General features: G+C 40.7%; 1 protein-coding gene across 4 annotated transcripts in view; it reads left to right on the forward strand.

Moving 5' to 3' along the window:
• The window catches only part of Sin3a (SIN3 transcription regulator family member A), a 64722-nt gene that overhangs the window by 8197 nt on the left and 31707 nt on the right, over window positions 1-24818 (forward strand). For 3 of the 4 annotated variants that reach the window (XM_059267942.1, XM_059267943.1, XM_059267941.1), the window contains exons 2-9: window positions 5998-6219; window positions 8519-8695; window positions 14679-14785; window positions 15463-15745; window positions 17181-17432; window positions 18120-18272; window positions 18392-18550; window positions 22090-22179. In XM_059267942.1, coding sequence (XP_059123925.1) covers window positions 6031-6219; window positions 8519-8695; window positions 14679-14785; window positions 15463-15745; window positions 17181-17432; window positions 18120-18272; window positions 18392-18550; window positions 22090-22179 — 1410 coding nt within the window. In that variant the 5' untranslated portion in view covers window positions 5998-6030. The remainder of the gene's footprint in view (window positions 1-5997; window positions 6220-8518; window positions 8696-14678; window positions 14786-15462; window positions 15746-17180; window positions 17433-18119; window positions 18273-18391; window positions 18551-22089; window positions 22180-24818) is intronic. The other variant, XM_059267944.1, reaches the window with a different exon arrangement.

A 24818-nucleotide genomic window follows, 5' to 3' on the forward strand; every position in this document is an offset into this window, starting at 1 on the left:
TGAGTTCAGTCTGAATCCAGGTGAAAAGTAGGACATGGTAGTGTGCACCTGCAGTCCTAGAGCTCCGACAGGTGCAAGGTGGAGACAGAATAATCTAGAAGCTCATGAACCAGCTATCCTAGAGTAAACTTCAGGCAGAAAACAAGAGAAACCCTGTCTCAGCCCGGTGGAAAGTGAGAACTGACTCCCAAAAGTTGTCCTCTGACCTTTGTACGTGAGCTGTGATGCACTTGTGCAAGCACTCAGTCAGATTCTCACTGTCATGAACAATACAGGAGGTCCCTCCCAACAGTATTTTCCACGGGACCAACATTATTTTCTTTTAGTTTTGACTTTAAAGTAGATAGCATTTTATTTCGCATGTCTTTGATTAACTAGGCTTCCCAGCTAGTTTTGAAGCTTTTGGGGGAGGGGCAAAGCATCATCTTGGGTCTTCCTAATCTTTGTGTTTGAGTTTTCTGCATTTATAAAACAGAATAGAGCCAAGTTCAGTGCTGCATGCCTGTTACGCCGCTGGCACTCTGGGGGCAAAGGCAGGAGAGTATGAGGGAAAAGCCTTACTGCCGTTACACAAACATCTGGCCTCAAAAGCAGCAAGAATGAAATTTGTTAGAAGGGTTAAGTTAATGTTTTATTCCATGTATATTAACTATTACTGTCATTTTTCTTCTGTGAATTTAGAACCTCAAGCCCTCATTTCCATAAGTTCCACATTGATGGATTCAGCCAACCTCAGATCAAAAATATTTGGAGAAAAAAAATACATCTATACTGATCATGTATAGACTTTCTAGTTGTCCTCTAGAGAACAGAGTTGTTAAGCAAGTGTTTGCAGAGTATGGCAAGTTGCCTAGAGATTAAACTGAATGGCAGAATACACTGGAAGATACATAGATTATATGCAAATATTACATGATTTTATATAAAAGACTTGAATGTTCATGGATTTTCGTATCCATAGGAAAGGTGGTTCGTATCTGAGAACCAGTTTTCTGTAGTATGAGGAGTGTCTACAAAGTTAGTGATAGCTGAGCCTTGTGGCTCAAGCCTGTAATCCCAGCTCCTCAGATGTCAGGGTCTTCCTAAGTAACAGTGAGTTCGAGGCCAGCTTAACTTACTTCAAAAACAAAAATGTGATTGGGATTATAGCTTAATGGTAGAGCACTTGCGTCAAATAAAGTTGACCCCAACATTGGTGTTGCCTACTGCCCCAGAAATTGGCAGACTAGCTAAAGGAAGGAGTGGATTCTGGAAGTAAAGATTCCCTCCCTCTAGACATACCTGACTCGAAGAAGGGGTTTTTGTTTGGTTGTGTTTTTAATTTTGAGTGTATGTGTTTTGTTTTTGGTGCTGTTTTCTAAAGCAGAGTCATGTAAGCACTAGCTGGTCTAGGACTGCCTATTTAGGCCTTGCTGATCTGATACAGTGATGCCTCTGCTCCCTGAGTGCTGGGCTTGGGCATTCTGACTTCAGTGAATAGTTTTGTAGACTAAACTAAGGAATTCTAGGAATTTGGGTTATATTTTTAAAGTAAAACTTAAAATTATTTATGTGTAGTGTATTTGCCTGTGTGTATGTATGTGCATCTTGTGAATGCCTGGTGCCTGAAGAGGACAGAAGAGGGTGTTGGATTCCTTGGTGTAGCACCGTGACAGGTTATGAACTGCCATGTGGATGCTGGGAATCAAACCCTGGTTCTCTGGAAGAGTAGCCAGTGCTTTTAACTACCAAGCCATTTTTCCAGACCCATGGGTTGTATTTAAAGTGTTGGGAAGCTAGTGGTAGATTAGATTTACATTTGAGGTACATTTGAAAGCAGTGTAGAGATGGAGAGAAATGATTGGAAAGTATATTGTCATTTGTCTTGATGAGGCCTGCTGAAGGCCCGAAGTAAAGGAGTGGTTATACTACTAAAAGGGAAGTGACTAGTTGGGGAGATAGGAAATTGGCAAAGGTGCATAGTTAAGAGAAAACTCTGGCTCTGGACAGCATCTCTTCAGTTTTATATAAATGGTCTGGGAAATGGAAATTCATTCTGGAAATGAATGTGGTTAAATATGTCATAAAATTAGTTACTGATTAGGGATGTAACTTAATGGTACTTGCCTAGACTGTACAAGGCCCTGGGTTCGATTCAGCACAGTACCCCATAAACTACAATTACTTTTTGTTTGTTTGTTTGAGACAGAGTTTCTCTGTGTAGCCCTGGCTGTCTTGGAACTCGCTCTGTAGACCAGTCTGGCCTCGAACTCAGGGATCCATCTGCCTCTGCCTCCCAAGTGCTGGGATTAAGGTGTGTGCCACCACCTCCTGGTTTGACTTGTCCGTACTACTCAGGCACCAGGCACACATGTTATGCACAGATATACATGCAGATAAAACACCCATACATATAAAATTTTAAATAAAGAAAAAACAAAGCAAATGTTAAAAACATGATCTCACAATAAATTAAAGTGCTTTTAATACTTAATGAAAAACACTATAATCTTTTATTTTTTCATTTTTCTATAAACTGGCTCACAGACTAGCATTTGAACATCACAAAAACACATAAAATAGGACCAAAGCTACAAAATTTCAAGAGAGTTTGGCTAGAATCTAGTGCCTAGCAAATATTCTATTTTTTTCATAGTCCTGTGCTGTGTTCTTCATACACATTTGGTTTATTTATCATTTGTAAAATACTGGCTTTTTGGTAGAGATTAATCTCAAAATATTAACATCTAGGTTTTAAACCAATAAAAACTAAAGCCAAACTCTGGTTTCATTTGTGGCTAGAAGTAGCAGCCAATAATTATAAGGACGTTGTAGTCTGTCCATTTATAAGACTTGGTTTCTCATCCCCAAATAGGTTGAGATTTAGTGACCTGTGATACTTTGGTTGTCAGATAGCATGTGAGCCACCATGTGGGGTGGATGCTGGTGACTGAACCTGGGTCTTCTGCATGAACAAGCAGTGTTCTTAACCCTGAGTTATTTCTCTAGCTCTCAAATAGCATGTATAAACATATGCTTATAACCCTTTAATGTGTATAAGGTTTTTTTTAAATGTTGAACTAAATAAGTTAGTTTTTAGTAGGGAAATATAACCAGTAAAGGCATTTTAGATGATTTCCCCTCAGAGCTGTCTGTGGTATCTGTTCAACGCTAGTTAACTAAGTTGGACGTACTATCACATACAAACTTGGGGAATAATTCTTGGATCTAAAGTTACAGATCAGAATATATCTGTAGCTTGAAGTTTTTGAAAAGATGTTAAAAATAGCTTGCAAGGTAAACCATGGGGTTACTGTCTGAGAGCCCAGCATAGGTTTGTGTGGAATCAGAGAAGCCTGAGGTCATGTTTCAAAGATGAGTGTAGGAATGACAAGTTAGGTTGTGAGTGATGGTAACAGAGAAGAGAAGTGGTCTTGGTGGGACGAGGGTTCTTGGGAGGGCTGCTGCTTTTTTTAGGCTTGTGTGAAAAGGATGAGTAGACTCAGAAATTAGATATAATTAATGACTTATGATTTTATCTATTAAAAGTCTTCAGATGTGGGGAATAATTTACTAAATCTAGGCATTACTGAATTTTCCCTTCCTTTAATTTTTTTGTTTTGTTTTGTTTTGTTTTGTTTTTCGAGACAGGGTTTCTCTGTGTAGCTTTGCGCCTTTCCTGGAACTCACTTGGTAGCCCAGGCTGGCCTCAAACTCACAGAGATCCAACTGACTCTGCCTCCCGAGTGCTGGGATTAAAGGCGTGCGCCACCACCGCCCGGCCCCTTCCTTTAATTTTGTGTGTGTGTGTGCGCGCGCGCGCATGCATGCGTGTGTTTATGAATATACACAGATGTGTTCAAGGTCTATTCCAGAACCTGGAGCACTCCAACTTGGCTAGACTAATTGGTCAGCAAGCTCTGGAGATTCTATCTCTGGCCTACCCACCACTTCTGCATCAGGGTTACAGATACCAGCTGCCCAGCCCTTTAAAGAAATTCTGAAACACAGTAAGTTGTCTGACTAAGACTGGCCTTGAACTTTGAAATTGCAGTTCTGCAGGCTGCCCCCCAGTATCATGCCATAAGTATAATTTTTATCTTTTTGAAATAGGGTTGATGTCTTTAAGTTTTTATCCATTAAAAATTTGTGTGTGTATGGCGAGTTTTTACCTGAATGCATGTCTGTGCACTATTTACATGCTTGCTGCCCTTGGGGGCCCTAAGAGGGTGTCAGATCCCCTGGAACCGGAGTAACTGAGTTACTGTTGTGAGCTGGTGTGTGGGTGCTGGAACTCAAACCTGGGACCTTCGAAAGGACCAGTGCTCTTAACCAGTGAGCCATCTCTCCTGCCCCCAGTTTTGTTTGTTTTATGAATTCTGGAAGTTCCACTTAGATCCTCCTGTTTGCATAGTAAGCACACACTGCTTGACCTTTCACACCAGCCAAGTAGACAGTCTGTCTGCCTGTCTGTTCATTTGTTTTATTTTCAATTGTGTGTGTGTGTGTGGGGGGTGTTAGTGGTGGAGAAGGGGGCTGTGTCTGCACATAAGTGCTACAGAGGTTAGAACCCATTTAGGAGAGGTTACAGAGAACTGTGACCTAAGAAGTGTGGGTGTTGTGATTGGAACTTTGGTCCTCATGATTGAGCAGTGAGCTCTCTCAACCACTGGAGCATCTCTCTCCAGCCCATCTTTGATTTGTATAGCTATCTCTTCTGTGTACGTGTGTGTGTGTGTGTGTGTGTGTGTGTGTGTGTGTGTGTGTGTAGGTCAGAGGACAATTGCAGTTAGTTGCCTTTTCTCTGCCATGGTGTTGGTTCCAGGGATTGGATTTAGACTCTCAGTCTTGGCAGCAAGCACCTTTATTCTCTAAGCCATCTTGCTGGCTTCCAAGTGTTCTTTCTTAACTGTACTATATTATGTTTGTGTTAATGATACTGATGTCAGAAATGCTCAGGAAAAAAATTTAAGTGGGGTCCTGGGCAAAGTGCATTTAGACTTTGTATGCTCGTTGATGAGAATGCCCCCTACAAAGGTATTATTGAAGAAACTTCTTGTATGTAAAGAATGTGAGAAAAAGCCTGAAGAAAACTTGGAAGTCATCTTTTCTATCATTCTTAATTTTTTTTTTTTAGTTTGAGGTGCTAAAAATGACTTAAACAGGAACTTTTAAAAATGTACATTATTTTTTAAGGTAACCTTTGCCCTCATGCTCCTGGCATGTCATCACTCTATGATAGCTTTAGTTGTAACAATTGTTATTTATGAAACTAAATCCATCTACTACTAGTCCGTGCCCCCCCCAGCAAGCATACTCCCTGCTAGTACTAAGTTTTGAGAGTTATATTTGCATCATGTGAATATGTAACTAGTATTAACTATAATAGTGTTTCAGGAGCTACCTTAGCTACTGTACTATTGCTGTGAAGAAACACCATGAGCAGGACAATTTAGAGGAAAAAGCGTTTTAATTGGGGGCTTGCTTACAGCTCAGGGTTGTCATGGCCTGGCAGGCAGGCAGGCATGGGGCTGGAGCAGTAGCTGAGAGCTGACGTGTTGAGACACAGCTAGGAGGCAGAGAGAGAGAGTGGGTAACTGGGAATGGTGTGGGCTTTTGAAACCCCTGGTGACACACCTCCTCCCAGAAGGCCACACCTCCTAATTCTTCTAAACAGTCCACCAACTAGAAACCAGACATTCAAATGTATGACCTAGAGGGCCACTGTCATTGAAACCACCACAGAAGAGTGACTAGAAAAGAAGATTTTAAAAGTGTTTGCATTTTTTATTTGTAGGATTATTTTCAACTTAGTGTTACCAAATTGATTAAAATTCTGTCCCTTCACCTTCTGTCTTCCAGTTCTAATTTGCTCACTGTAAGGGGTATGGAAACTATTTAGTGTTCGTCTCTAAGATGGGGTAGATCAGTTCTGAAAGTCAGGCTTATATTCAACTTGGGAAGCTGTGTCATTCTAGAGGGAGATTTTAATTCTGTGTCACTGTTTGATTTTTACAGGTTTTGTAGTGCATCCCTGAGCATGAGTGCAGAATGAAGCGACGTTTGGATGACCAGGAGTCACCGGTGTATGCAGCCCAGCAGCGAAGGATTCCTGGAAGCACAGAGGCTTTTCCTCACCAGCACCGGGTGCTTGCCCCCGCCCCTCCTGTGTATGAAGCAGTGTCTGAAACCATGCAGTCAGCTACAGGAATTCAATACTCAGTGACACCTAACTACCAGGTAAGCTGCAGCCAGCTGAGGGAGTAGGAATAAGAGGTGAAGGTAGTGGTTTCATTCATTGAAAGTGATTTTTCTAAATCCTAGAACTACCTAAGAAAAACTTCACGTGAAATATGTATGGAGATGTTTTAAAATGTATGCATATGGTAGTGTAAAAACCACCAGATAAGTTTAAAACAATGACAAAAGTTACATCATGACCTCTGAGTGTCTCTGTGTATTGCCTGCTGGCCCCTTTTGTCCCTCTACAGGTAACCCTTAATCTTTCTCTTCTTTTTCTTGCTCACTCCTTAAGGCTTTTTCTCTCTTTTTTATGAACTAGGATCTCATTATATAGTCCAGACTAGCCTTGGACTTCTGTCCTGCCCTAGCCTTCCATTTGTGGGATTACAGGGTTGTGCCACCTTGTCTCGCTCGCTTCTTTGTGTTAGTTGAGGTGTATTCCAGGGCCTTGTGCGTGTCAGGCAAGTGTTCTAACCACTAACCCACACCCCTAACCCATCCTTGTTACTACCTTTTCCTCTTCTCTTTCTCTTTTCTTTTCTTTTCTTTTCTTTTTTTTTTTCTGTCTTGAGGCAGGGTCTCACTATGTAGCCCTGCCTGGCCCGGAAGTCTTGGTATAGACCAGGCCGCCTGTCTCTGCCTCCAAGTGCTAGGATTAAAGGCATATACTACCACACCTGGCTTGGTTTTTTTATTTTAATTTAATTTGTCAGTGATAGAGATTAAAGTCAGGCCCTCATGTGTGCCAGTAAGCGCTTGAGTGTCAGTTTCCCAGAAGTCTCCTGTGAAGCAAATGTAAGGCTCGCACATGAGGCTAGTGTAGCTGTAAGTAACAGATGATTATTACGTTAGGACTAGAAGAAAAAGGTGTTTGGCTTGTGGGATTGTTTTTATTTTCCAGATAGATTTACAGTTAGGTCCTGTATTAGATACAGTTGTCTATATCCTCAATGGTACATGCTTATAGTCAAAGCAGCTGTCTCAAACATTTATAAAGAATAATTAATGCTGCTGTGTCGTTCCCTCCCAAGTTCTAGGAACCCAGTCCCTAGCACTTGCTTGCTGGGCAAGGACTGTGTCACTGAGCTCAAATCTTCAACCCATATAATTAAGTTTTATGAAAACCCCTAAAACGTGTATTTTGAAATAGAAAAGCTCAGACTGATACCCCTTCTGAGAGATGTACGTATTAGAGTTTGTAGAATTCATTTAATATATTTTCTTCTTTCTTTCTTTTTTTTCCCCTTCTTTCTTTTTTTGAGATAAGGTCTCTTAGAGCCCAGACTGTCCTTGAACTTGCTGTGTAGCTGAGGATGACTTAAACTTCTGGTCTTCCTGCTTCTGTCTTCCAGTTGTTGAGATTGCAGGCAAACACCGGCACATCAAGTCTGAGTGCTGGAGATGGAGCCCAAGGCCTCCTGAGTACTAGACAAGCATTCTGTCAGCTGAGCCACATCTCCAGCCCCTTAGATATTTTCTTGTCCATTCTCTTAATAAATTTTATATCTGTAATTTTACATAGTTGCTTTAGTTTTCTGTCTCCCCTACTCAAGGTCATTTTTATAAATTTATGAGTATTTGTGAAAAGCCTTGTTTACTAAGTTGAGGTGTACAATTTATACTGCTTAGAGAAAGTAAATTTTACATTACTCAATCTCCTTATTTGGAAATGAAGCAGTCAGCTCTACTGACACTAAAACTGCCCCCCAGCCCCCCATTATTTGCTTGTTCTTGGTTTAGAGACAGGATCTTCCTCTGTAGCTCAAGTTGACCTGGAATTCACTATATAGCCCCAGTAAACCTCAAACTTGGAACAGTGCCTCCTTCTTTAGCTTTTTAAGTGCTAGGTTTACAGACATGAGCTCCCACTTTTGGCTTTGATTAATAGTTTTGAAATAGGAGAGGTGCTCAGGAAATTTATTATTACTGTTATTGTTACATTTTGAGGCAGGCTCTCACTATATATATAGCCATGGCTGTTCTAGAACTCACTGCATATGTCAGGCTGGCCTCAAACTCAGAGATCCACCTGCCTCTGCCTCCCTGGTGCTGGGATTAAAGACATGTGCCACCATGCTCTGCTGAAATTGGATGATTTTTAACATCTATAAAACATTAAGTATAGGTAGGCTTATAAAATCAGCATTTCCCCTTTTTTTCTGGGACATTTCATTTTCTTAGTATCTTTGTGCATGCAGAAATACACAGGCATGCTTTGTGGATTTGTGTTATTTCTCTAAATGCACTTGAGGAAGAATGCATAGGCCTTAATTTGTCTGCATTTTGTTCACCCCAGGTTTCAGCTGTGCCACAAAGTTCTGGCAGTCATGGGCCCGCCATAGCAGCAGTTCATAGCAGTCATCATCACCCAACAGCTGTCCAGCCTCATGGAGGCCAGGTGGTCCAGAGCCATGCCCATCCAGCCCCACCAGTTGCACCAGTACAAGGACAGCAGCAGTTTCAGAGGCTGAAGGTGGTATTCTGTTTCTTTCTTGGATCACTGTATCTCTAACAGGAAAGAATGCCTTAAGAGAGCAGGGTTTGAATTACAAGAAGTTTTGCTTTGTTTTTGTTTTGAAACCTGTGTGTATTTCCTTTTTGTCAGCCGTGCCTGATCCGAGAAACATGCACTCAGAAAGTGTTGGCATGTATGAATACATGATACTCAAACACACCCGAATTAAGGGTTATTGTCATAGAAAATGAAGTATGAGTTTGAGGTGCTTTCTTTTAGACTCAGAGTTCTTAGTGAATACGATTTTTATTGAGTACACACAAATCTGGGAGCAGCCCAATTTGGGAATAGCAAATTAGCACCATAATATAGTTTGGATTTAATCTTCTTATTCTTGCTCTGAACAGCTGAAATTGTGGGCATCTTTAAATCTGTGCTTAGTAAAACATGCTACTTTTGAGGCATCTTTTGTAATAAAGTTTGGGGAAAATAATTGTGAATGAAGTGTCAATATTTTCCTATGTCCTGCTGAATACATTGTGGTGCTTTGAAATGCATGAGGTATTTGTGGAGAATTGGTTGAAGCCTGTGTCCCTGGCTAACCGTTTTGTCCTTTTTTACTTTGGGGTGTTTTGTGCTTGATTTTTGTAGCAATTGCTTAGTTTCCAGCTTTACTCATTTATACTTAGGTAAATCAGTTTGAAACCAAGTTCAAAAAATGTAAATTAAAACTGAAGTGATGAGATGTTTTATCTTCATTTGGTTGTAATAGCCTAATTCTATCTGGTGGCTTACATGTGGGAGTGAACAGTATGCCCCAGAGTGCATCTGTGTCAAAATGTCTGCTCCTAATTTAGTATTTGTTTTCCCTAATTTAGTATTCTCCCTCTTACCTGAAAACTTGCTTCTGGTATTTCACTTACCCACAGTTAACTGGTTGAAAATTTGAAATAAGAAATTTCCAGAATAAGCAATATATAAATTTTAAATACTGTGTCATCATGAATAATATTTTGGTGAGAGTTCATACTGTACCCCCCATCCCAAGTGGGATATAAATTATCCTTTTTACCTAGCATATTCATTATGTATCCTACCTGTTAGTGACTTAGAAAATCAGATCATAGGTCCCCAAGTACAAGAATAATGATACTCACAATTGGAATATCCAGAAGAGAAGCCATAAAGTGCTTCCTTTAAAGTGAAAATGTGACAGTTCTCAACTTGGTAAGAGAGGAAAAGTTATGCTGAGGATGGTAAGATGGAAGAAAAGTTATCGTTACTAATTTATAAGTCAGATTTTATCATAAATATGTATGTAGAGGAAAAAATAATTTAGTATGATAGGATTTAGACTATGCAAATAGCATAATGAAGAGCAAAGGTTAACAATATAGAGGAATTTTATGAAATTTGATGACTATCTTGGTTTAAGTAATTTCAGAGTTTACTAAGGAGTAGTCTGTGAAGAGTACAAGTTATTTGTGCCATTTGGGAAAATTTGGTGTTCTTCAAATATTTTCACATTCTGTAGCAGGCTTTCTTCTGGGCCACCAACCGGTTCCTAAGTCATGATACGAGGACTTATTATTAGTTATGGATGTTTGGCCTTAGTTTAGGTTTCTCCTACCAACTCTTATAACTTATTTTAACCTGTTGCTCTTCATCTATGTTTTGCCTCTGGGCTTTTTACCTTTCATTCTGTATGCCCTACTTCCCTGCTTCCTCCATGTCTGACTGCTGCCTGGCCCCATCTCTCTCTCTCTCTTTCTCCCTCATTCTCTCCCTCCTCTCCCTCCTCTCCCTCCTCTCTTCAGCCTAGATTCCTCCTCCTACTTATTCTGTGTGCCCTCCAGCTGCACCTGTCCCTCTACTGCCTAGCTATTGGCTGTTCAGCTTTTTATTAGAACAATCAGGTGCCTTAGGCAGGCACAGTGAAATGGCGACACATCTTTACATAATTAAACAAATGCAACATAAACAAATGCAACACATCTTTACATAGTTAAAGTAATATTCCACGACATTCTGTTTACAGAGTGGTGGCTGTGTTGCAAAATGAGGAACTACTGTGAGCTTAGCATTTTACTGAGTTCTGGGAACAAAAATTTAAGGACTCTGTTCTGTAAAGGATGTCTTAATAGTCTAAAAAAATTATAGATTGGTCCTTTAACAAAAAACACTTCTAGAGCCCTTTTTGGGCTTTGAGATAGAGTCTCACTATGTAGGTGAGAGTGCCCTTGAATTTGAGATTCTCTTGGCTCCTGTTGGGATTATAGGTGTGTGTCTCAATGCTGGGCTTATTGCTGTAGCCTTTTCCAGTTAGCTCTTCACTTTCCTTCTTCTAGGAATTGTGCATAAAAGCGGATGAAATATGCTTTGTTTTTTTTTTTTTTTTTTTTTCTTAAGAAAACCAGCAGAATAGAGTCTTGGATTGGGATTATACAGTAAATTTTGGGTAGAGTTGGGATTTTTTTTTTTTTTTATAGTTAAAAGATCTAGATTGATAGGATTTCTTTTCTTTTCTTTTTTTTTTTTTTGATTAATAGGATTTCTAAATATAATTTGTTGACTTTTCTTTGGGGAAGTGTGGGTTGAAGCAGAGTCTTGACTCGGGCTGGCCTGGAAACTGGTTGAGGGTTACTCTGACTTGTCTGCTGTCTGCGTCTCCTTCCCTGGAGCTGGGGGGCTTCTGTGTACCAGTTCTCCGCGTGAGAGAGTGTGTGTGTGTGTTTGTGTGTAAACTAGCACCCTGTACCTTCATCTTGAAGGTCAGAGAACAACTTTTGGGAGTTGGTTCTCTTTTTATACCGTGTGGGTTCCAGGAATTGAACTCAGGTTGTCAGACTTGGTGACAAGTGCCTTTACCTGCTGAACCATCTCAACACCCTTGAACATTCTTTTTAATGAGAAGGGAATGGTTTTTGTGTCTCCATATAATTTAACTACATATTCTCACTTTGCTTGCCTTTTTTAAAATTAATTTAAATAAAAATATATATTTAGGTTTTTCAAGACAGGGTTTCTCTATATAGCGCTGGATGTCCCAGAACTCACTCTGTAGACCAGGGTGGCCTCAAACTCGCAGCTTGTTTCTTGCCTTTTTTCCTGACAGTACTGGATCCTAGGGCCTCACACATGTTCAGGCAAGTCCTCTACCAGTGAACTATAGTCCCAGCCCTTATATGCCATTTTGGGGGTCAGTGTTTGTATTTATATGTATGTGTCTTACTTAGTTACAGTTCTGTTGCTGTGAAGAGACACTGATCAAGGCAATTTAGAATTGGGGGCTTGCTTAAAATTTCCGAAGGTTAGTCAGTGATCATCATGGTGGCAGGCAGGAATGGAGAAGTAGCTAATAGCTCACATCTGATTCACAGATGTGAGTTGGGGGAGATGACGATAACAGACAGACTGGGCCTTACCTGGGCTTTTGAAACCTCAGTTTACCCCTAATGACACACCTATTCCAACAAGGCCACACCTTCTAATGTTTCCCAGTCAGTCCCTTATCTGGGGACCAAGCATTCAAACATGAGCCTATGGAGGTCATTCTCATTTAGACAGCCACAGAGAGACAGAGACAAACACAAAGACAGAGGGTGTTTAGAAGCAGAAATTGGTTGTGATGCCTTTAGTCCCAGCACGTGGAGGCAGAGGCAGGTGGATATCTGAGTTCAAAGCCAACCACTACATTACAAGTTCCAGGCCAGCCAGGGTTACATAGTAAAAACCTTGATTTAAAAAAAAAAAAAAAAATTACAACAAAAATACCAACAACGAAACATTGTCCTCTTATGGCAGAAAATACAGGCCCCAAATATCAACCTAAGTCTCCAGTTCTGCCAAGTCACTGTCCTCATTATGTATCTGTCTTCTAAGGGCCCATTGAATTCCTCAGGAAGTGAGCTGAGGGTATAGCCCGCCTGATGAAGTGAGTTGGATCCACAGACTCCACCTTCAAAAGCGAGGTGTGCTGGTGTGTGCTTGTGATTCCTGGGAAGGCAGACATAGGCAAATCCTTGCGGTTCAGTAGCCAGCCAGCCTAGCCTCCTTGGGGACTTCAGGATGGTGAGAGACCCTGACTCTAGAAGATGGATGGTACCTGAGGAATGACCAGAGGTTGTCTTCTGGTCCCACACGCATGTACATAAACACACAAATGAATATTGTCAGAAAGAGAAGAGTTCAGTTAGCTTTTGTCTTAGACTCTGAGGGTGTAGCTCACTGGTAGAGCTCTTGACTTAGTATGTTCAAATTCCTGGCTTCAATTGCTAGCACAGCACGGGGAAAAAAAAAAAACCCTGATTTTTAATTTGGTGCTAGGAAGTGTATAGGTAAGTGACAGTGCTTAGGATCCTTAGTATGAACCCTCCACCCGCTAAAAGAGGGTATGAGCTATGGCCATAGCTTAGTAGTAGAGCACTTACCTAGCATACAGGAGCCCATAGATTCCCAGTAATACAAAATGAAAACTAAAAAGATTAGACACTCGAGTTTTAGAGGACATTCATAATATAACATCACTTAAAATGGTTTATTTGAACATAAACACTTTGTTTCATGGTACATCAAAAATTGTAGCTTATACCAAATCTGATATTATTTCCTAAACTTGCCTAAATCCTGATTTTTTTGTACAATTTAAAATATTATCTCAGAGTATTTATAACATATTCTAAGATACACTCATCTGTTTCTAGCCTTGAGACTTCTTCCTGTTAGTGGTAGGTCACTTTTGAGTGCTCACTTTCCCTTGTCTCTCTTATTCAGTTAGTCCTCAAATCTACACCCTAATCAAGCCATTCTCACATCAGTTACAATTATCCCCAGAGCATAACTGTGCTCCCTTCCCTTCCCGCTTTCCTCGTTCCCCTTTCCTTTCCTAGTTTTCTGTGTATGTGATTGTGATTGTGTGTGTGTGTGTGTGTGTGTGTGTGTGTGTGTGTGTGTGTGTGTGTGTTCTGTCTGTCTGTGTGTCTGTATTTGTGTGTGTGTCGGGTAGGGGGTATGCACCTATTGGTGTGTGTAGGCCTGAGGTTGATTATTGGGTATCTTCTATATCTCTTTCCATCTTGTTTTTTGAGGCAGTCTCTCACTGAACCAGGATCTCCTCATTTCCACCAGAGTGCCAGCGAGCTCCTGAGATCTACCTGTGTCCAAGTAGTACCTATAACCCTTGTACTGAGCTTATAGACATATGCTAATGTGTATGTTCTGGGGATTCAATCTCGGGTCCTCATGCTTACACGGAGAACATTTTTTCCATTGTGCCATCTTTACAGCTCCATTCATACTTTCTTTTACTCTATACCGTGGTCATGTCAACTGAAATACATGAAAATGAAGAAGATAAATATCAAAGTTGATTTTTGCAAGATTAGGTTCCTTCAAGATCCGGAACCTGTTGCTTTCTCATGTTTATTCTTCCTACCAATGCTTAACTTTTAGCCAGACTGAACTGGATTTTGCAGATGGACTGCATGAGATTATACCCTTGCTGCTGCTTCTGCATTCTTCACAGGACCTCACGTTGCTAACATGTACTTGTCTTTAGGTTTCAGTTTATAAATCACCTCTTGGATTTCCCTTCCTTTGAAGGAGAAAGTGATGCTGTTTCCGTGTGCTATTATGGCTTTTAGTAATTATTTTATACCCACTGTGTTAGGATTTACACTGCATATGAGCAAATTTCTATGGAGTTATGGTTTTAACTTGTGATTGAATCTTTAACACCTGCATTATATCTTAGCAAGTACTTATGAAATGTGAATAGTATGGTAATATAATTATTAGTCAGTGATCACTCCCTACAGAATTATCTAAGGCAAGGGTACAGATTTTGAGTTGATCTTTGTTTTAAATTTGAATCATATTTTAAGTGTTCATACTAATTTCTAGTACTTGATATATAATTCACTTATTGTCTTGATTTGAGTATGGATGATCCGTTGTTAAAAGTTTTGACTTCTCATATCTTTGAAATGTATCCCTGCCTCAGGTGGAGGATGCGCTGTCCTATCTTGACCAGGTGAAGCTGCAGTTTGGTAGTCAGCCTCAGGTCTACAATGATTTCCTTGATATCATGAAGGAATTTAAATCGCAGAGGTAAAAGATTTCTGTGACTGCATTTAAGTTTATGCTTGGCATGTTTTTAGAGGGAATATATATACACAATTACTTCCTTTTTATAGATTATTATTTTTATTGGGGGAATGCTTTTGAGACTAGAGTCTTGCTGTATGTAGCTCAGGGTGGCTTTGAACTTTGAGCAGTCCTATTGCCTCAGCCTACAGCTGTGCATCACTGTATTTTGGTTTCATGATGAAAGTTGTAGAGCACTTAGGCTATTTTTTTTTTTTAATCTGTACTAGTAAATTTTAACTAAAATCTTTCTTGGTGCTTATTTCAGTCAGGGAAGTAATACTGGTAAATTTTTAGGATGCTTGATTTTTATTGTAATTGGTGTAAGTACCCTGATTCTCTGGCATGGCTCACGAGACACAAGCCGGTTACAATTCATACTGGTATATTAAAGGTTGGGTCTGGCTTGGGAATTACAGTTTTAGGTGTACTGTCTGTACAACTGTTTGATAGACTTGTTGCCATGAATATAAAATTGTGACCAAGCCTATAGCTCTAAAGCTCAATGGCTTTGGAATTTGAATTCTTTGGCCTTGATTATTAGGCTTTCTGTTTAGAGGAAACATAGTGAGAAGTTAGTTTTCCTCTAGATTTGTTTTGTCACGCTTGCCTTTCATCACTTTCCTCTTTGTTTTTGTCAGCATTGATACTCCAGGCGTGATTAGCCGTGTATCCCAATTATTTAAAGGCCACCCTGATCTGATCATGGGCTTCAATACCTTCTTGCCTCCTGGCTACAAAATTGAGGTGCAGACTAATGATATGGTGAACGTGACAACTCCTGGGCAGGTTCATCAGATCCCCACCCATGGCATCCAGCCCCAGCCTCAGCCACCACCTCCACATCCTTCCCAACCTTCAGCCCAGTCAGCTCCAGCTCCTGCTCAGCCAGCTCCTCAGCCCACACCTGCCAAAGTCAGCAAGGTGAGTTGTGGGCAGACACTGAATCCCCTAGAAAGTACTTACTTCTCAGACATTCCTCTATATGAGACTCAGATACATAAGTTGCAACCACGATGTCATCAGAGAAGATGTTGACATCTCACCCCAATCCATGGTTCATGTTTATATACTGCATTATTTAGATACTCACCTAAGTCATCATGCCAGCAGATTGTAGGACCCTGTCCTCAGCTTCTGTTTAGCTAGCCTCTGACCTGGCTTTGTAGTAGTCCTTTGACACCACAAGTAGGAAAAGGGTGTGGGTGTGGGTGTGGGTGTGTGGTTTGCTTTGTTTTTTGACTTGGGTTTTCTATGTTGCCCAGGTTGGTCTAATAATCCTGGGCTTTGGTGGTCCTGAGTAACTGGGACTGTGCTGCCAACACACCTAACTCAGAAATGATTGTTTTTCTCATGGTCAAATTAGTCTCTTACTTACATGATTCCCATTTACATTGTTGCAGAGCTGGGCATGATGACATCTCTGTAAATCTAAGTACGTGGAAGGTAGACGCAGGAGGATAAGGAATTTGAGGATATCCCAAGTTGTATAAAATACTGTCTGAAAAAACACAATCAAGTTACTCCATTTGCCAAATCAGCTGATAACCACAATAAGTGGAAGATATTCTTGATCTAGATGTGTTAGAATAGTCGCCAGCTGTATAGGATTCAATTTTAGTTCAAGCAAATTCAACGTTTTAGTTGTACTAGCCAAATTTCATGTTCTCAAGAATCACCATGTAGCTGGTGGCTCTTGTATCTAATGGCACAAAGAAAGAAGATTTATCATTTCTGTCCTATTGAACATAGCTGGTCTAGAAACATTTCATGTTGGATTACAGGAACAATTGAGTTGTTATTCTTGCATTAAAAAACTATGTAGGATGAGCCGGTCTGTGGTGGCGCATGCCTTTAGTCCCAGCACTCGAGAGGCAGAAGCAGATCTTTGTGAGTTCAAGGCCAGCGTGGGCTACAGAGTGAGTTCCAGGACAGGCTCCAAAGATACACAGAGAAACCCTGTCTCGAAAAACCAAAAAAAAAAAAAAAAAAATCTATGTAGGATGAGTTTTTCTTTTTAATTTGCACCTATTAAGCTAGTGAGCTTAAAAATTGCATATGAAAAATTTATCCCTATAATTAGAAACGGCTTCTTTTTTGAAGTTGTATTTAGGAAATTTGATGTTGAGATAGTGTCAGAATGTGAGAACTTTCTCCTATCCTGTTGTATATATATGATTTGAATTGAACCAAAATGACTTGACTTGAAAGTAGTACTTAATAGCTTAAGTGAGTAAATAAAGGATACGGGTTGATCAGATACTTTAGGTTTTTGTTTTGGTTTTTTGGGTTTGAATTTTCTTCCCCATTGTCATACCACCTGTGCTCTTGAGGAAAATAAAGACTTTTTTCTTTTTAGCCTTCCCAACTACAAGCACATACTCCAGCCAGTCAGCAGACTCCCCCACTCCCACCATATGCATCCCCACGTTCTCCACCGGTCCAGCCTCACACACCAGTGACAATCTCCTTGGGAACGGCCCCATCTTTGCAGAACAATCAACCTGTGGAGTTTAATCATGCCATCAACTATGTTAATAAGATCAAGAACAGATTCCAGGGCCAACCAGACATCTACAAAGCATTTTTGGAGATTTTACACACATACCAGGTAAGAGGGTTACTCATTTATCCCTTTTTAAGCTGGTCTTATGATCCTAGGCTCTGGTGATCCTCTTGCCTCAGCCTCCTGAGTAGATGGGGTGCCGGTTGCCAGCGCACCCAGCTCAAAAATGTTTGTTTTTGTCATGGTCAAATTAGGCTCTACTTACATAACTGCCAACCTCAGAGAGTATCTAATCTGAGAAAAGCTACAATATCCATTGTGCCCAGTAATTCTTACTGAGAATAGTAACTGGTTAAAATGTAATATGTGTTTATGAAGCCAGGTTTACTTGCCTGCTTTGCTTGCCCTGTAACGTCTTGTCAGGATTTTTTAAGGTCACTAGCTTGTTAAGAGGATGCTTGTTTCATAGTGGAAGTTTCTGAGGGTAATTTGATTTCATGATTAATTTACAAGAGAACATGCACAAAGTTTTCTAATGTTTTGTGTTTTATCAGTTTAATTAAAGGAGCATTCACATGTTCTTAGTTTTATAAATACCTGTCATTCAACGTCGTCTTCTCAAAAGACTGCTCTCAAAACAGTAATTAAATACTTCCTTTAATGTATTTTAAGTAGATAACCTATTTTAGCCACACCAAACATTTCAGAAAATAATTGTTCTGTGTGTGTTGTAGGATTCAGAAGAGTAGCTCCCTTAGTATGTATCATCTGTCCCCTTCTGTCATTCTTCAGAAAGAACAACGGAATGCTAAGGAAGCTGGAGGAAACTATACTCCAGCTTTGACTGAGCAGGAAGTGTATGCCCAGGTAGCTCGTCTCTTCAAAAACCAGGAGGATCTGTTATCTGAGTTTGGACAGTTCTTGCCGGACGCCAACAGCTCGGTGGTAGGTTTCAGTTAGACAAACTACATTATTTAAGATTATCACCATATGTTTGAAAGCTACAGGGGACTTTTTAGATGACACTTTGATTAGAGTACTGATATCTTGTATGTCTTAATCAGCTTTTAAGCAAAACAACTGCTGAGAAGGTTGATTCTGTGAGAAATGATCATGGAGGCACTGTGAAGAAGCCCCAACTGAACAACAAGCCACAGAGGCCCAGCCAGAATGGTTGCCAGATCCGCAGACACTCTGGAACGGGAGCCACACCACCAGTGAAGGTGAGAGTAGACAGACAGAAGTAAGGGGGTTGGAACCTGTATATCCAGAGCAAGGTAGCATAGGTCACAGAAACGCCCTACAGAGCTTCTTAGCAGCTTTGCCAAGGCAGGCGGGAAGAGCACTCACTGTGTGGGTCAGTGTGTGTTTGTGTGTTTTCCTGTGTTCTCTCCGCACTCACTGTGTGGGTCAGTGTGTGTTTGTGTGTTTTCCTGTGTTATCTCCTCTTTGCTATAAGCTTCGGCTCTTACTTCGTTACCGAGACTTCCGAATTTTTCTCATGATTTAATGTGTTAAACTTACCTTGTGTTACAGGAAGAATATTTTTAAACTGATAAATCATAAATAAATGAATGGTCTCTGAGGAAACTCAACTCTTGTGAGCGTAGTGCCCCTGTGATACAGAGGCTTTGTTCAGTCACTTTGGCTAGGGGTCTCTCCTACCCCTGGTTCTTTTTGGGTTGACAGATCTTCCTTATATTACCTTAGTCTTCAAGGAAAGCAATCTGGGCTATACTAGTGGGCAATCTTAAGCTCCTGTTTGTAACTCACACTGCAGTAGACACTAATGGTCTGTCAGTAGAAAGCCCGCTTTCTCTCTTTGAGTGTGTCTGTGATAAGAAGGAAGCTGTATGTATTCAGTGTTGAATTTCTCTGGGAATCTGGAGTATAGGTGTCTATTGAATTTGGTTAAAGAAGAAAAGACAGTGGAAGGTGGTGGGTGTGCAGCGGCTCCCAGGGCTGACACATTCTGAAAGATTGGTTTGGTGCTTGCAGTGGTTTCTCTTCGGTTTTGGAATCAGGTTGATTATAGTAATGGTTTGGTGTTTGTTTTTTAACTTCAAAAAGTACCGTGGATCGCAAGAGTCAGCAAATAGCTAAGAGCTCTCTGAGGTCTGTTTCCTTTACACCTGGTAATCCACAGGTAGAAACAGAATGTCAGTGCTTAGTTCTGACACCCCAGAGGGACAGGAGCTGCTCAGAGTTGGTGTAGTTTCCTCACAGGTAGGTAGTGGAGGAGTTTTAAAAGTCAATTTTTCGATACAAGATTTTTCTGTATAGCCTTGGCTGTCCTGTAACTTTGACTTAGCCTTGGCTTTGTAGACCAGGCTGCCTTTGAACTCACAGAGATTCACCTGCCTCTTACCTCCCAAGCGCTGTGATTTAAAGGTGTTTGTCACCACGGCCTGGCTTTCAATTTTAAATGATTAGTCTGCCTAGGTGTTGCAGCGACAGCTGTACTGTCAACACTGAGGTGGGCAGGGCAGCAAAGGAGCAGCCGGGCCTCTTGAGTTTGAGGTCAGCCAGGGGACAGAGTAACAGTCAAAAACCACAACGTAACAGTATTAGTGTGAATGGATATGCTGATAAGATGGTTATGCTGTCTACTAGACAATGAACTAATTATTTTTTTTCTATGAATTTTTAAGTTGAAGTAGTAGTGTAGGTTAAAATTTTTTTTTAAATTCCAGATAGTTTATGCCAGCCTAGAAGCCGTTAGTGGGGTATTAAAGATACATACATACATACATACATACATACATACATACATTAAAGTATATAATATATGTTATATACGATATATATTATATATAATATATATTAAAATATATAAAGATACTTCTGGCTCTGGGAAAGTGTCTTGGTTAGTGTGATTATTGCCGTGATAAAATACTGGCCAGAAGCAGCTTGGGGAGAAAGGGTTTATTTTGTTTATATTTCCACATCACTGTTCATGATGGAAGGAAGTGAGCAGGAACCTGGAAAATAGGAGCTGATGCAGAGGTCAGGAGCAGTGTTACAGGCTCTCATGGCTTGCTAAGCCTGCTTGATAGAGCCCACAAGGTATGGGCTGCACCCTCCCACTTCACTAATTAAGAAATGCCCTACACCTGTCTACAGCCTGATCTTAGAGGTTCCCTCCTCTCACATGACTCTAGCTTGTGTCAAGTTGACATGAAACTGGCCAGCACAACTGACCCTTTGTCACTTTGACACAAAAACACATCATTTTTCAAGTAGAATCTTTTCTTTTTCATTTGTCCCCAAAATGGTTTATTAATATTAGTATCAGATTATAATAAAACATAAATAACTTTGAAAGTCCCACAGTCTCTACAAATTCAAACACATCAAAAGTTCAGTCTCTTTAAAATATTCAGTCTCTTAAAAACCTGAAATCTTAAAAGTTCGGAGTCTCTCCATTATGGGCTCCTGTAAAATCAAAAATGAGCTAAATCCTTTAAGAGGGAACCACCAGGGCACAGTCACAGTCTGAATAAAGCAAACCAAACTAGCTGCTCAAATAAGTATGTCCAATGTCTGAGATCCACTTACAGTCCTCTGGCTCCGATCACTGCTGCGCACACGGGTTGTCCTCTAGACTCAGGCTGGCTCCACTCCACTGCTACTGGTCTTAGCAGTCCTCCCATGGCCCTCGCACCTCCAGAGTGCTTGGGTCTTGTAATGAAACTAGGCTGCCCTTTCACCAATAGCCTCTCCGGGGCTCTTCATGCTGCCTACTTCAACTTCCCTGCATGACTCCTATCTTGGGGCTTCAGTTGCTACTCAGCTGCACCTTCACCGGTGGTTTCTCCTTGCCTCTTCCAGTACCAAGCCTCAGCTGCTCTCTATGGCTCTTTCATGCCTTCTAAACTAGTAACACCTGGGAGACTTTTACACATGACCAAGTTTGACTGCCACTTCGAGGTATGACCTTGGCCACCTCTGGCAGGTTTTGTGTGCTCTCAGAGAACACTTCCCAGAAGATACCACCTCAGTGATGCTCTCTTCTTAATTGCCACTCATTTCTCAGCTCCAGCTGGTCAGCATCAGTTGTGCCAGTGATGCAGAGGTTTCACTTTAACAGTGCTGGGGTCTCTCTTCTCTCCCTCTCTCCCTTTCTCCCTCTCCCTCTTTTTCTCCCCCCCTCCTTTTTTTTTTTTTTTTTTTTTTTTTTTCCTAGACAGTTTCTCTGTATAGCCCTGGCTATCCTGGAACTTTCTTTGTAGACCAGGCTGGCCTTGAACTCGCAGAGATCCACCTGCCTCTGATTCACAAGTGCTGGGATTAAAAGCGTGCACCACCATGCCTGGCTGGTGCTGGTCTTTTAATCACAGCTGATTCTTCAGCCTCAGCCGTCTAGAACCACAAAATCTTACTTAGAACAGCAGGTGGCTCCAATAGAATCTTTAAACTTACCTCTGACCTTCACAAGCCAGGCTTAAGTTATGCTTGCAAATGCCAGTAGGATTTTCTGAAAGGAGCCGAGGCAGGAATATCATGAGATTAAAGCCAGCATAAAAAGGGAAGGATGCTAATTCTAAACATTGGTCATAGGAGGGAACATCTGTGAGTAGAGTGATCTGTAAGTCTTGGATGAAGAAAGAAATTGTCAAGGAAACTAAAGTAGAAGAAAAGGTTGTGATAGAAATTTGTGACTGAATTCTCCTTTGTTCTAAGTTATTAGCAGTAGTAGAACCATTTTAGCAAAATTAAATTCATTCTGTGCTGTTTTCTTTATTTCTTTTTTTAATTCCAGAAAAAACCCAAACTGCTTAGTCTAAAGGAGTCTTCAATGGCAGATGCCAGCAAGCATGGTGTTGGGACTGAGTCGTTATTTTTTGATAAGGTGAGTAAAGGGTAACATTTGATGTTAGTTAAGGACAATCATCTAATCCCCAAAATTTTGTTTCAAAAGTGTCAACTGATTAAGATTTTTTGGCATTGTTTTTACTTAATCTTTTGGGTTTGTTTTGTTTAGGGGCAGAATCTTTCTGTATGTAACTAGGTTGGTCTTGAACTCACCTTGTAGCCTAGGTTGGCCTTCAGTTCCTGATCCTTCTTTGGCCACCCAAGTGCCACCACATGTAGTCCACCTATAGTTCTTTATTTCTTTTATCTTTTTTGGGGGAGGCATCTTACTACATCTCTCTGTGTAGCCTTAGCTGGCCTGGGACTTACTGTGTAGATCATGATGACCTCAAATTCATAGAATTATGGCTGCCTTTGCCTCCCTAGTGCTAAGAATAAGGGTATATGCTCCCATGCCCTTTTTTTTCTTTTATTAGTGGTACTAGTCATGGAGCTGCAGTGCCTTAGACACTAGGCATCTTCTCTGCATTGGAGCTGCAGTGCCTTAGGTGACTTGTAATCCAGTTGTTCTGACACTTTCTGGTGGTACAAGAGTGAGAATTCCCTTTTGCATGTTTTGAGACAGACTCTTGTCACCCAGATTTGCCTCAAACTTGCTCTGAAACCAAGGATCACTTTTAACTACTACTGTTCTTCCTCTACTTCCCAAATAGGCTGTAGGTGTATACTACCATGCCTAGCTTGAGAATTCTTGACTATTTGAATGTTTTCAAAGATCTGTAGGTGTTTTTATGCAAAAGCTAAGAATTGAAATTTCTGGTGGACACCATGAATGCTGTTTTAGTTTGACTGTACTTGTGTATTGGATTCTGTCTTTGGAGCCGAGTTGATGATTAGCAAGCAGTTTCCATCAGTCAAGTGGGCAGCTGATAGGCCTCTCACAGGATCCTATCTTGTACCTCTGGGTGTTTACAGAAAACAAATTATTTAATGGCTGCATTAATGATAGCTCCAGATATCCGTCTCTCTGTGCCTTGAGGATAATGGTATTAGGAGTACATTTTTGTAGGTATGTGTATGCATATATACATATATATAATTAAAAGTATGTATATAATGACTATCTTGACGTTTCTTTTAAATTCATTGAAGAAAAAATGGTTAATGGATGACACAAAATTTACAATGTGTTTATCATCTAGGTTGAGTGACTATGATTAGGGTCCGTTAGACATCTTTCTATTTTTTTCATAGGTTTAAAAGCTGATAAATTTAAAGCAAATAACGGGCATATAGTATAAAAAGTGTAATCTTCTTTAATCTATAGTATTAAAAGTTCCTATTTCAGAAGTTAATTGTAGTGGTGTACACTTGTAATCCTAGCACGTGAGAGACAGAGGCAGGAGACTTGCCACAAGTTATCAGCCAGCCTAGGCTATACAGTGAAATCCTGCCTCAAACATTTTTTTTTTTTTCAATAAAAAGCCTTTCATATCAGAGCATTGTACACCTGTGAATTCCAGTCTGATCTGTGTAGAGCATGTTTTATGCCTCCTTCTACATAGGAGGAGGCAATCTGAACATACAGTCAGGCCTGTTGATAAGTCCTGGGCCTGCAGGTCTGCAGTGCTAACAGCTGCCTTAGCTTTCTGTCAGCTGCTAAATGGTTTACATTTTTGAGACTTTAAAATGTTAGTTTTCAATTCTATAAGTAGGATAATAGCCTACGTGTGTGTGTGTGTGTGTGTGTGTGTGAGAGAGAGAGAGAGAGAGGGAGGGAGAGGGAGAGAGGGAGAGAGAATGAGAATGAGAATGTTGGTATGTGTACATCAAAACATAGGTGTCTGTCCTAGTCTTTCACCTTACTTGAGGCAGGGTTTTTTGTTGCCCACCACTGACAGCTTAAGGTAGCTGGCCCTGGAGTTCTAGGGAATCTCCTATCTCTGCCTCCTGTCTCACTGTAGGTGTGCTGGAATTACAGCTTTATGTGGTCAGCAGATCCCAACTCTGTCCTCAGACTTGCATGGCAAGTGCTTTATTCATTGAACCATCTCTCAGCCCCTTGTGTGGGGTTTGTGTGTGTGTGTGTGTGTGTGTGTGTGTGTGTGTGTGTGTGTAGGTGTGTGCATATTTATGTGTGGAGGTTAGAGGTCAATGCTGGATATCGTCTTCAGTTGCTTCTCTACCTTATTTTTGGAGAAAAGGACTCATTGAACCTAGAGCTCACTGATTGGCTACACTGGCTTGTCTGTAAGCCTCAGGTGTCTTCCTTTCTCGACTTCTTGGGAGCTGGGATTACAGTTTGTACTGCTGTGCCTAGTGTTTTATGTGGGTGCTGGGAATCCAAACTCTATTTGAGCCATGTCCTCAGGCTGTTGTTGGTTTCAGATTTAATTATTAGGTGTATGTATGAGTGCCTTTATGAACTCCCATATGCCATGTGTATGTAGGTGTGGTTATGAACTACTTCATGTTAGTTGGCACCCAACCCTGGGTCCTCTGAAAGAATGGGAAGCACTTTTAACCACTAAGCCATCTTTCTAGCCCCCTCTCAGCCCGTTTTGATTTTTGGTGTGATGCCTGCTGCCTCTGCCTCAAGAATGCTGCGATTCCAAACATTCAGGAGGAAGATCCAGAGTTTAAAGACTATCTTTAGTTATATACAGCAAGTTTAAG

Source organism: Peromyscus eremicus, chromosome 7, assembly GCF_949786415.1.
Source record: "Peromyscus eremicus chromosome 7, PerEre_H2_v1, whole genome shotgun sequence".
NCBI classification, from domain to species: domain Eukaryota; kingdom Metazoa; phylum Chordata; class Mammalia; order Rodentia; family Cricetidae; genus Peromyscus; species Peromyscus eremicus.